Source organism: Sprattus sprattus, assembly GCF_963457725.1.
Source record: "Sprattus sprattus genome assembly, chromosome: 3".
Classification (NCBI taxonomy): Eukaryota; Metazoa; Chordata; class Actinopteri; order Clupeiformes; family Clupeidae; genus Sprattus; species Sprattus sprattus.
The window spans coordinates 26,234,875-26,247,374 of record NC_137922.1 but is presented as its reverse complement, the minus strand read 5'-3'; the positions used below and the strand labels follow the sequence as shown (position 1 = coordinate 26,247,374).

At 43.5% G+C, this 12,500-nt stretch overlaps 1 protein-coding gene across 1 annotated transcript in view; it reads left to right on the top strand.

The window, feature by feature from the left end:
• Positions 1 to 12,500, top strand: part of pibf1 (progesterone immunomodulatory binding factor 1) — a 60,768-nt gene that overhangs the window by 42,686 nt on the left and 5,582 nt on the right. Inside the window, exons 14-15 of the mRNA XM_080836035.1 lie at positions 2,097 to 2,227; positions 9,225 to 9,309. Coding sequence (XP_080692161.1) covers positions 2,097 to 2,227; positions 9,225 to 9,309 — 216 coding nt within the window. The remainder of the gene's footprint in view (positions 1 to 2,096; positions 2,228 to 9,224; positions 9,310 to 12,500) is intronic.

The following is a 12,500-nucleotide window of genomic DNA, read 5'->3' as shown; positions in this document are numbered from 1 at the left end:
GTGTGTGTGTGTGTGTGTGTGTGTGTGTGTGTGTGTGTGTGTGTGTGTGTGTGTGTGTGTGTGTGTGTGGGTCCCAACGCTAGTCTGCTCATTGTAATGGCTGCTTATCAGGCTTGTATACCATCAAGATGAGACTGTGTGTCTACCTCTTATCTAGGTGCTCCCTAAGTCTGGTCTGTAGCTAGCCCTCTCACGCACACACACACCTGCCAACACACACACTCACCTGCTCTCTCACACACACACACCTGCCCTCTCACACTGTAAAGGTGGCCAGGCAGTCCCAAAATCCTGTTACTTGACTGAGGTGTACTACCGTCAGCAATTTAACGAAAATTAGTGAATGCAAATAAGGATAAAACTCAAAAGAGTTGATTCAAACGTACAACGTGCTTATTTAATAAATAACCAAACAATAAACACACAATCAAAAACCACAAATATCACCCCCTTAATCCCACGTAAAGGCAAAACATGAAATAAACAAAACATTGTACTTTAAACAGACGGTGTTTGTGCATTTGTATGTGTGGGTGTGTGCGTGTAAGGTTATGTGCGTTTATGTAGTGTGAAGCAGCTTGAGAGTCAGGAAGTATGAGCGAGGGTCCTATGATAATAGAACGGCAGGTTTGGCAAACAATTTGAAACTGCGTGAGGGAATTCCGAGATTTCCAATGTCAGCTTCTCAGTGTGATTTTTCCGTGACGCATCAGGAGGACCTCTCCAGACCACGAACTCCAGCACTCTTTGCGACAGGAAATATGTCCCGTATCCAATTCACTATCTGAACTCCTCCAGGCTCAACTTGGACTCTCTTGCTCCTTACGTGGCTGTGTCTGCCTCAGTGTCTGTTTCTCACTCACTGAACTCCGCCATTGATTCTGTGATCACCCTTTATTCAGAAAACCACTCCCATATTGATGTGACTGACGTAAATTGGAAGTTACGTTCGTGACTAAAAGTAGCAGGATTAAGCACTCTGCTACAGCACACACACACACGCACCAGCCCTCTCTCTCTTACTCACACCAGGCCTCTCACACACACACACACACACACACACCAGCCCTCTCTCTCACTCACACCAGGCCTCACACACACACACACACACCAGCCCTCTCTCTCTTACTCACACCAGGCCTCTCACACACACACACACACACACACACACACACACACACACACACACACACACACACACACACACACACACACACACCAGCCCTCTCTCTCACTCACACCAGGCCTCACACACACACACACACACACACAAACACACACACACACACACACACACGCACGCACACACACACTAGCCCTCTTTCTCACTCACATCAGGCCTCTCACACACACACACACACACACACACACACCAGCCCTGTCTCTCACTCACACCAGGCCTCTCACACACACACACACACACACACACCGACCCTCTCTCTCTTACTCACACCAGGCCTCTCACACACACACACACACAAACACACCAGCCCTCTCTTTCACTCACACCAGGCCTCTCACACACTCACACACACACACACACACACACACACACACCAGCCCTCTCTCACACTCACATCAAGCCTCTCACACACACACACACACACACACACACACACACACACACACACACACACACACACACACACACACACACACACACACACACACACACACACACACACACACACACACACACACACACACACACACACACACACACACACACACACAACAGCCCTCTCTCTCACTTACACCAGGCCTCTCACACACACACACACACACACACACCATCCCTCAACGACACACCAGCCCTATCACACACACACCAATACTCTGCTGATTAAAGCTTCGCTGCATAGTGATAGTTGTCAAAAGCACTCATTAAAAATCACAGGATTGTTTGACCATACAAACTTCACATTGCATAGTATAATGATATAAGTATATAAGGGTAAAAATGCCCTACTTATTATTTACTTAATTCATTTACGACTTTTTGTATCCTCAACCTCGAGTTAAGTCTAGAGGACTTAGCTGGAGCTGCTCAAAATGCCATTTGTCCAATCAGTGAAGGTGTTGACTTCCTGTTTCAGCTGGAGGCAGCCAATCAGCTTCTCCAGCAGGCCCAGCAGCCCTACAGCTACCTGATCGAGACGGTGAAGCAGAGAGACGGCCAGATCCAGACCCTGAAGGAGCGAATCAACTCACTGGAGGAGGAAGTCAGGTAACGGCACGCACACACACCACACACACACACACACACACACACACACACACACACACACACACACACACACAGCGTGCACGCACACACACAAAGCGCACGCACACGCAATAACACACACACACACACACATGCACACACACACACACAGCGCGCACACACACACACACATACAGCGCACGCACACGCACAAACACACACACACAGGGCACGCACATGCACAAACACACACACACACACTCACACACACGTGCAAACGCACACACAACCACACACGCACAAACATACATGCACATACTTATTATAGAGCCTGATGTTCTGTCAAAACATAAGCCTATAATCACGTTCTTAAAAATCTGTGTCTGTGTGTGTCTGTTATCTTTCTATGAGTATGTATTTCTATGTATGTAATATGTCCAATCACATCTAATCACACACATATTTAAACACATATATGGGCCATTCTACCGAATTCGTGTAATATGCAGTCCCTCAACAATAAAAACTATTTACAAAACAATTAGGTATTTAGGCATAGATATTTACTAAGAAAATGTTATGGTCTATATAAACCCAATGCATTAAATGAGATAGCGATAAGCTAAATATATACAAAATCATCATTTATAGGGTACTTTCTATTGGGAAGTAGCTGTCCCCAACCCTGACATCTAAATTTCAATGCCTGTAAATAACACTTTTCAATTTTTTAGATTTTTTTCAATGATTTAATTTCAAAGATCTTTTTGATTGGGTTGAAACAGAACTTGGAATATTTAGATGTATTGTGGGTTTTCATGTCACTACCGAAACACAAGAATTTTAGTCCATTGGCTGAGCCTGTGTTTTAGCCACGACCCTGCATTTTTGACCATGCAGTGACACTGCATCCATGTCCCTCATGGTTGAATGGTAAGTAGCTAAATCCCATACATTTTATATAAATGTGTTCCAAAGTCTGAAAATCGACGTGTAACCTTAAGAATTGTCACTACCGAAACCCATGTTTTCTTCAATTAAGTAAACCTTTTGGGGTTTCATGCTAAATCTTATGTTTGTATGTGTGTACACCTCTTCAAAGATTTGTTTGCAAGCCGTGTGCTTGCTAGAATTCTATATTTATGCTTAAAGTTAGCTAGAATTGTCCTTACCGAAACAGTCACTACCGAAACATATGGTAGTGACCTGATGATTTCGGTAGTGACAAAATGAAATGGTAAGTAGTTCAATCCCATGATTTTTAAATAAATGTGTTGTGTGGACTAAAGGGTGGCCCAGAGCACCCTTTGGAAGATTTTGGGAGATAAATGAACATCCATCCAACAGTGCAGTCACTACCGAAACACTGGATGTCACTACCGAAACAGTGCAGCACTACCGAAACACATGATGTTTTGCAAAAAATTAAGTATATTGAGTTATCAACTAAAATGTTATGATACTGATTGGATTAATGTTTGTTCAATTTCATCAATCAACAACTCTGGAATCAATATGATCAGTATATGATCAGTAAATATTTGTAAAAATACTCTTCAGAGAAGGGAAGGAAACACAATCTGAACAGGTCAATAATAATACTTTTTTACTATAGTAAATGTGATGTTTCGGTAGTGACAATTTTTGGAAGAGGAAAAACATTCCAACACATTCTGAAAATACAATATAAAAATTGACTGTTCTTTTACTAGATATGTGTACTTAAGATATGGTACAATATACATACGGACAAAGTTTTGGGAATAAAACTCACTTTGCACCAATTCGGTAGAATGGCCCATATAAAGGCTCTGCACAAACACTTATTAAAAAGCAGCTACAGGTTTTCTCTTGTAATGGTGGGGAGAAGGCTGTGTTCAAGAGCCCTTGGCTCTCCCTAGACTCACCCCACTGTCTAGAAATCCACTTTATCACTTTCCACTTTACAGACGTCCCCCCTGGCTACAGGGCCTGATCTTTGTGGATTGTGTGTCACCTTCTAGAGATGCAGAAATCCACCTTTTTACACAAGTTCACACACATCACAGACATTACTGATGTGGGTGTGGGTGTTTTTGGGTCACCTTCTTGAGAAGCAGAATTACAGGCATTACATACGTGTGTGTGTGTGTGTGTGTGTGTGTGTGTGTGTGTGTGTGTGTGTGTGTGTGTGTGTGTGTGTGTGTGTGTGTGTGTGTGTGTGTGTGTGTGTGTGTGTGTGTGTGTGTGTGTGTGTGTGTGTGTGTGTGTGTGTGTGTGTGTGTGTGTGTGTGTGTGTGTGTGTGTGTGTGTGTGTGTGTGTGTGTGTGTGTGTGCGCGCGCGCGTGCGTGCGTGTCGGATGTACGTGGGGCACATCACTGCTTTAAATACCTGGGGGGCACATCTCTGATTTAAATTCCTGGCGGTGCACATCTCTAATGACCCCACCTCGAGCATCAACACAGCCAGCATAGTGAAGAGAGCCCAATGCCCACTGACCACAGAGTGCGTAGTAAGAAGAGCCCTAGAGCCCATAGTGAAGAGAAGCTCACTGACCACAGCCAGCACCAACACTTTTTGAGCCTCTTAGCCACGGCAAAGAAGACCCTAACCCTAGGCTGGGGGCGACACTGATGCAGTGGTACAGCAGTTACCTTGACGATGAGAACAACAGTGAACTAGAAGATTCAGTCCAGACCCTGTGATGTTACTGCTGACCTGCTAGCCAAGGCTCAGCGGACAGGAAAGGTGGAGGAGGAGTAGGAGGAGGAGGATAGGTTGTCAGATTCCAAGATGACTGGTAAATGGGGAACTTTAACCCGTGCCGTACAAGTGAGCATCGCCACAAGCCAAGGGTAGAGATTGACCTGCCTGATGAGGCAACGCCAATGCAAATGTTTGCCGGAGTTTTTCATAGACCAGCTGTGGCTGCCACTTGTGACGGAGTCGAATTCATACGCAAAGCAAAACAGGATTGAAAGTCCATCCATCAGTGAGTGGACACCTGTTACAGTGAAAGAGATTCATTCATTCATTCATCATTCATTATTCAGGGAGAATTGACTCAGCACAGGGCTCTTTTGCAGCAATGCCCTGACTGAGGCTACAGAATACAGAAGAACAATAAATAAACAAACCATAACAAAACAAAACAGACAAAATAAATAAACAAAACACATTAAAAAAATCTGAAATTAAGTATAAAAAAAAAAACAGAGAATCATTTAAAACAACAGCATTGAGGCACATCCTTAGCATCTAAAAGGCTCTTAAATTGGCTGACACTTGAATAGTGTTTCATTTAATTAGATGAAAGCGTTCATTGGGCTGTGTGTCACCATGGTAACAGAGACGGAAGAGTTCATTGGGCCGTGTGTCACCATGGGCATCCTTCGGCCGCCAGCAAGGAGAGACTTTCTCACACAACTTTTTCCAAAGCTAGGCCAAGGGACAGATCTGCAGCAATAAGAAGGAAATAATAATAGTAATAACAAGAGCAATCCGAGATTTCTGACCTCCAGCAAGGAGGTACACAAATCCGGATCCAGATCCGGATCATCCTGAAATTTTAATGGGGATGTCCCAGGACCAAGATCCACCTCTTGTGACAATTTCAGAAAGATCTGCCCAGTAGTTTCTGAGAAATCTTGTCCACAAACAGACAGACAGACAAACAGACAGACAAACAGACGGACAAATAAATTAACGGACCCGATCGCATAACCTCCTTGCTGGAGGTAATAACAAATTATTACAAATTAAATGAGTCATATCCATTCAGCCAAAGCAACTTTGCAACCTCTACCTACAAGATACGTGCCTACATGGCGTGCAGCCCTTGGGCAAGCTGTGTAAACTAAGATGCCTCCTTTACCAGTCAGCAGTCATGTCAGTCACTTTCTGAGGAACAGGGGTCTGTGCCAACATATGAGAGGTGAAATCCAATGGAAGGTAACAGCGTCTGACACATCTGATCATGAACGTCAGAAACTCTCCCAGAAGAGAAGGATCTGCAGGTAGTGTGCGCTCATTCTCGTCACTGTGGAACAGACCTGGGCAAAGTGCGGCCCAAGGGCCATTTGCGGACGGTTGGCTGTCCCTGTGCGGTCCGCGGAGGTCAATTTGTAAATTAGGAATCAAACGTAAATACCGCAACTTATTATATGGCTCTTCAGAATGTTCCAAAAAGTTCAGTTGATTTGAATGGGCCATCCCGACGTTCGCATGTCTGTAATTCCTTTATATTCACTGCTGCAAAAAATATATGACTGCTGTCATTGGCAAAGGGTTTTGTGCTTCCAATTCTCATCTTTCATATCATTCCGCAAGTCCAGTCATACACACACCGCAGGAAGTTTATCAGTTTGCCTCTGTTGATAGCGATGTTGCCTAGCAACACTGTCTGTAATATGCCTTACAGATGTCGGGTCGCGTTTACACGCACTTTGAAGATGTCGGGGACTCCCGATGGGCTGTCGGGCGATTGGTACGGGGCTGTCGGCTGAAATTCTGCTGACATCGGCACACCGACAGTTAAATTTGCGTTTAGACGCTGAATAAAGCTGTCGGTGTACAGATGCGCCGACATCGCGAAAACCTGTTTGTAAATTGGGCCTTAGTTGCGTGTCCCGCGTCCCGACAAAAACCTGTCGGGACGCCAATATGTCCCGGTTTACAACAACCACTATGAAATTGTCCCAGTTGTCAGTGATTACATAGCCGATATGGTCTTATTATAGCCTATCATTATCTAAACCCATGTAGAAATACTAATAAAGTGTCCAGTGTATGATTTGAACAATGTGTGCGTGTGTCAGTCAATCAAAGTGGTCTGCGTCTGCATAACCTGTGCAACCAGCGTTTCAATGTATTTGTTTCTGCCTAACGTCTCTTCAAGACAGCCAGGATTATAGCCATGGAGTTTAGCTCAAAGTAAACGGTGCAAGGAGTGAAATTGTAAGTACAGGTAGTTACAGAATGTGGCTGTATCTGTTATCTGTAGTTGTTAACGATTGTTACCTGCTCAAATGTAGGTTTACTTGAGGTTAATGAAAGGGAATATTGTAATGTAGTGGGCTATGTTAACACTAAGCTAGCAAGCTAGCTAGCTATTTTGTTAGTGTGAACGAGAAAATTCGAAATACAAGAAATAACTACCGACATCTCTCTATTCTTTGCATTAATATATCTCTCTAGTATTTCGAAACAATAATATCAGTCCCTACCTATAGAATGTTGGTTTTTATAATCAGTTATTAATGCTAGTGAATCTTTATTTGACATAATTAAAGTGAATGCATTGGGTGCCTTCCATTTCAGCCCATAATACAATATATTTATCATTGATAATGAAGATTTATTTCAAATGGGCAGCCCAAAAAATTGCCGCGCGCGCAAACATGCCTCTCCCCTCGAATCTTTCATAGGGCCCAAAAATCCTGGCAGCGCCCCTGGTCATGTCAGTCACTTTCTGATGTGAAGGGGTCTGTGCCAACAGATGAGAGTTTCGTGAAATTCAATGGAAGACAACGCCTTCAGACAATAGCGCCTGCGGGAGCCATCATGAATGTGAGAAACTCTCTCAGAAGAGAAGGCTCTGCAGGCAGTGTGCGCTGACTGTCGTCACTGAGGAGGGTGCTTTCGCAAGCACATCCGTTGACCTCGTCTCTTACAGTGGATGACTTTATTACTGTGTCTCTGTTGTTTACACTGCCACTCATTTAAAGAAAAGTTTAATGAACATTAGGGCAAAGGCCGTCATTTCCAGTTAAAGCTAAATGTTTAAAGCTCTCAAATAGTTTTCATTTCATGTTTCTACAGTTTCAGTATTAGGTTTGGGCGGAGGTTGCATATTAAGTGTGTTGATTTTTTTTTATATATTTATTTATTTGGGGCTTTTTATGCCTTTAATTGTATAGGACAGTGAAGTGTATGACAGGAAGCGAGGCAGAGAAGAGGTGGGGAGAGGACCGGGAAACGACATCAGGCCAGACTTGAACCTGTGTCCCCGCGGGGCAATGAACCCCGTAAATGTGGGGCTTATTGACTTGCGCCACAGTGCCCCCCTAAGTATGTTGATTTAGCAACCTAGTCACTTGCAATGTTACAATGCTGATTGATTGAAACATGAAATTCTTTCGATTAGCTGATTGAACCTTAAACTGCAAACAAAGTTGCAACCAATCATTAAAAAGCTCATTTAACATAGCTAATTGCTCGGTGTGCTTCTCCTTTATTCTCTGTTGGAAGGTAGCAACATAGGAACCTCAAAATAACTCTCTAATGACCTTTAAACTAAGAAGATTCGTCAATATGAATTAGGAGAGGGAAACAAAAAGTAAAGCAGCTACAGGTTTCCTCTTCTAATGGTGGGGAGAGGCTGTGTTCAAGAGCCCTCGGCTCTTCCTAGACTCTCCCCCCTGTCTAGGAGAGCAGAAATCCACTTTTCCACTTTACATGCTTTGAAAGACCATTGATATTGATGATAATTATCATGGGTGCCAAAACTTTTGCATAAAACTGTCTCTGCTGTGTGTGTGCTACGTGATCTTAGCTGTTGCTCTGGGGCAGACGCTAAAACATTCATCTTCAGCAGTTTATTCAGCGCTATTCACGGGAACCCCTAAACAGGGTGATACACAGTTTAAGACAGAAACATCAATCACAATGTGTGTGTGTAATGTGTGTGTGTGTGTGTGTGTGTGTGTGTGTGTGTGGTGCTTGCTGCTGCCAGTGTGTTCATGTTGTGTGTGTGTGGTGTTTGCTGCTGGTGTGTGTGTGTGTGTTTATGTTTTGTGTGTGTGTGTGTGTGTGTGTGGTGTTTGCTGCTGCTGGTGTGTGTGTGTGTGTGTGTGTGTGTGTGGTGTTTGCTGTTGGTGTGTGTGTTTATGTTGTGTGTGTGTGTGTGGTGTTTGCTGCTGCTGGTGTATTCATGTTGTGTGTGTGCTGTGTTCTATGTATAAGATTGTATGTGGTGTTTGCTGCTGGTCTCCCGGCCTGAGGGAGGTTGCTCAGGTGTGTTCTTTTTCTGTTTCCCAGTGCGCTGAAGAAGGAGAGGACGAATCTGCTGCAGGTGAAGAACAACATGGCCGCCGACCTGGAGCGACTCCTCAACCATCGAGAGGTGAGATGTCTGCTCAAGCCACCGCCAAGATAAGTGTGTGTGTGTGTGTGTGTGTATGATGGTGTTGTGGTTGCAGTGTTATTTTTTAACCAACACTAATAAAACCATCTCTCACAATAGAACATTTGCAGCGATCTGGCAGACCTTGCCAATCACACACACACACACACAACCACACACACACACACACAGCCCATAACAATCGCATGGTTATAGAATAGACACACATACCTCCACCTTCGACTCCAACTCCCATCTTAACATGAACACAAAGGATTGCACAGGTTTTCCTCACTGAGATTCCCCTGTACACTAAAACGACTTTTTCTGTCCATTGTGTCCAGTGTGTGTTTAAGGTATTTACTTTTAAGTTTGGACCTTTTCTTTGTGCTTATATAGCGCAGTAAAATACCCCCCCTTACGTGCTTAAGAGTGTCACCCAAAATGTCTGACTATCCAACAAAGACACTCCGGCCCCACGCAGCTCGCAAAGACTGTGATTGGCCTGCTAACCACAGCCTTTCATGAGTCTCACGTTTCCGGTTTCATAGCGTACTACAGTCTTTTTTAGACCCAGAATTTTTTTTAATCATGAATAGCCTGCAGACCGTCTCACAAGACTTTTCTTGTGGATTATGAACAAACATAACCGAAGAGGTCGGAAGACAAGAAGTCCTTTACAAACCCTCTTTCAACACGTATAAGGACGCTCAAATGACCGCAAATTTATGGAGAAAATATCCCATTCTCACCCGCGATTGTTTGGAGAGAACCCGCTAATTTACCGAACAAATACTTTCATATTCATTTTCCACCACTTGTGAGTCATGGTGATATCATTCATGGAGTTCATATTAACGTGAATCAATCAATTGCACCCGTGAGGCAAGCGGGAGTTTGATAGAATGAGCCCGGTCTGCTCATATACATTAACAAGGAGTAAACTTGCCCAACACCATTGTATTTACAAGCACGGCCAACATACACTCATGATGAGAAGGTACACTTGGCGATTCTCTCGCCGTTTACCTTTCAACTTTGAATAATGTAACTCATAAACATATCGTTTTAAAGTGCTGCGGCCGTCATTAAAGATGTGTCAATAAACAAACTTTTGCATCATGTGATCTGTCTTTTTGCCACTGGTACTGAATTGCCAACTTTTGTATTATACACTTTCATGCTCCAGTAAGTTTTTTTCCTTTGTCCTGCTGCAATAAATACGCTTACTTCACTCAAAATAAAACCTACAGTTCTGGCGATGATTTGCTTTGCAACAAGCACAATCTGTAGTGAACCTGATGGAACCTTAAGGAACCGTAAATCAAAACTTGTCTGAAACAAGTTCCTTCGGTAAATGACGTGCTTACGCGTTGCGTCTAAAACTGACTATATATCGGCCTTTAGCTGTCATAGTTAGCTGTTGGCTGTTTTATCCCACCTCTCTCATGTATGCCGAGTCTGTCGTGTGCTGAAACGGACAGAGGGCTTTGGCCTTAGCGGAGACTAAAGCCTGTTTTCTCACAGGTTGTGGGAGCACACCTTTATTTCCTAGAAGTAGACCTTGACACACACTCCAGCTGATTTTCCTTTTATTTGTACTTGACTATTTCCCTGAATTTAACTTTTGTCTTAGTGGTGTAGAAAAGGTCTTAGCGCTGTAGAAAAGGTCTTAGTGGTGTAGAAAAGGACTTTTAGTGGTGTAGAAAGGGTCTTAGTGCTGTAGAAAAGGTCTTACTGCTGTAGAAAAGGCCTAGTGGTGTAGAAAAGGTCTCAGTGGTGTAGAAAAGGTCTTAGTGCTGTAGAGAGGGTCTTAGTGGTGTAGAGAGGGTCTGAGTGGTGTAGAAAAGGTCTTAGTGGTGTAGAGAGGGTCTGAGTGGTGTAGAGAGGGTCTGAGTGGTGTAGAAAAGGTCTTAGTCCTACAGAAAAGGTCTTAGTGCTGTAGAGAGGGTCTTAGTGGTGTAGAGAGGGTCTGAGTGGTGTAGAAAAGGTCTTAGTCCTACAGAAAAGGTCTTAGTGCTGTAGAGAGGGTCTTAGTGGTGTAGAAAAGGTCTTAGTCCTACTGAAAAGGTCTTAGTGCTGTAGAAAGGTCTTAGTCCTACTGAAAAGGTCTTAGTGCTGTAGAAAGGCCTTAGTGCTGTAGAAAGGTCTTAGTGCTGTAGAAAGGTCTTAGTGCTGTAGAAAGGCCTTAGTGCTGTAGAAAGGTCTTAGTGCTGTAGAAAGGTCTTAGTGCTGTAGAAAGGTCTTAGTGGTGTACCGTTGCTAATTTCTGTAAACACAACTAAGGAACCCACAGGGAGGGAGTGGAATTGTAATGTCAGATTGGACATAGACCAGTTTTCGAATGTAATGATCAGGGGCCGTATTCACAAAGCGTTTTATCTTACCACTAAGAGTGCTCCTAACTCGCGCTAAAACATTTTACGTAGGAGTAATTTCTTAAAAGTGATTCACAACGTCTCTGAGACCTACTCATACTAAGGATAATACAAACTCCTAAGCTTAAGATAAAAGCACCGTTTCTATAGATGACGTCGATTCTCATGCACAAGTTTAGAAGGGGTGAGGACGGTGATTGGTTGTTGACAGGCTCTCTCATTAAAAACTCATTTGTGACATCCCTCTAACAATCCCACTATATCAACTGAAAATAAGAGAATAAGCTAGGCTTCAAATTAAGTCATAATAAATAGTTATGGACAGTGCAGTTAGCAGAATGCATACGCATGATGACAAGTTTGTGCATCCAACGGGAATGACACTTTGCACGTTAAGAGAAAAAGAAAGCGATCAATATAAAATATGGCAATTGCATGTAATCAAGGCAGTAATAATTAAAGCACCCAGCAAACTGTTAGGCTATTATATTTCCAGCCCTTGACCACTTCAAATATCAGCACATACGGCCCTTCAAGCGAAACGAACGTGAAACGTATAGCCTAAGCGAAAGCCTACTGGTCCCAGGACCAATAGCCACTGTCACCCCAGCGGCATCCAGCTGGTAAGTTCTCAAAAACCTGCTGCAGACCGCTCTCCGTTGAAATGCACGAGTCATCGGTACATCCAGGCCACGGTGGACGTAAACGTCCTCATCTTTTGATGGGGCAATTATTGTAATGTGTGTCCCGTCACTGGACATTCCTGCGATCGCCATGGAATTTACTTTGATCTTGTGTAAAAAAAAAATAGGA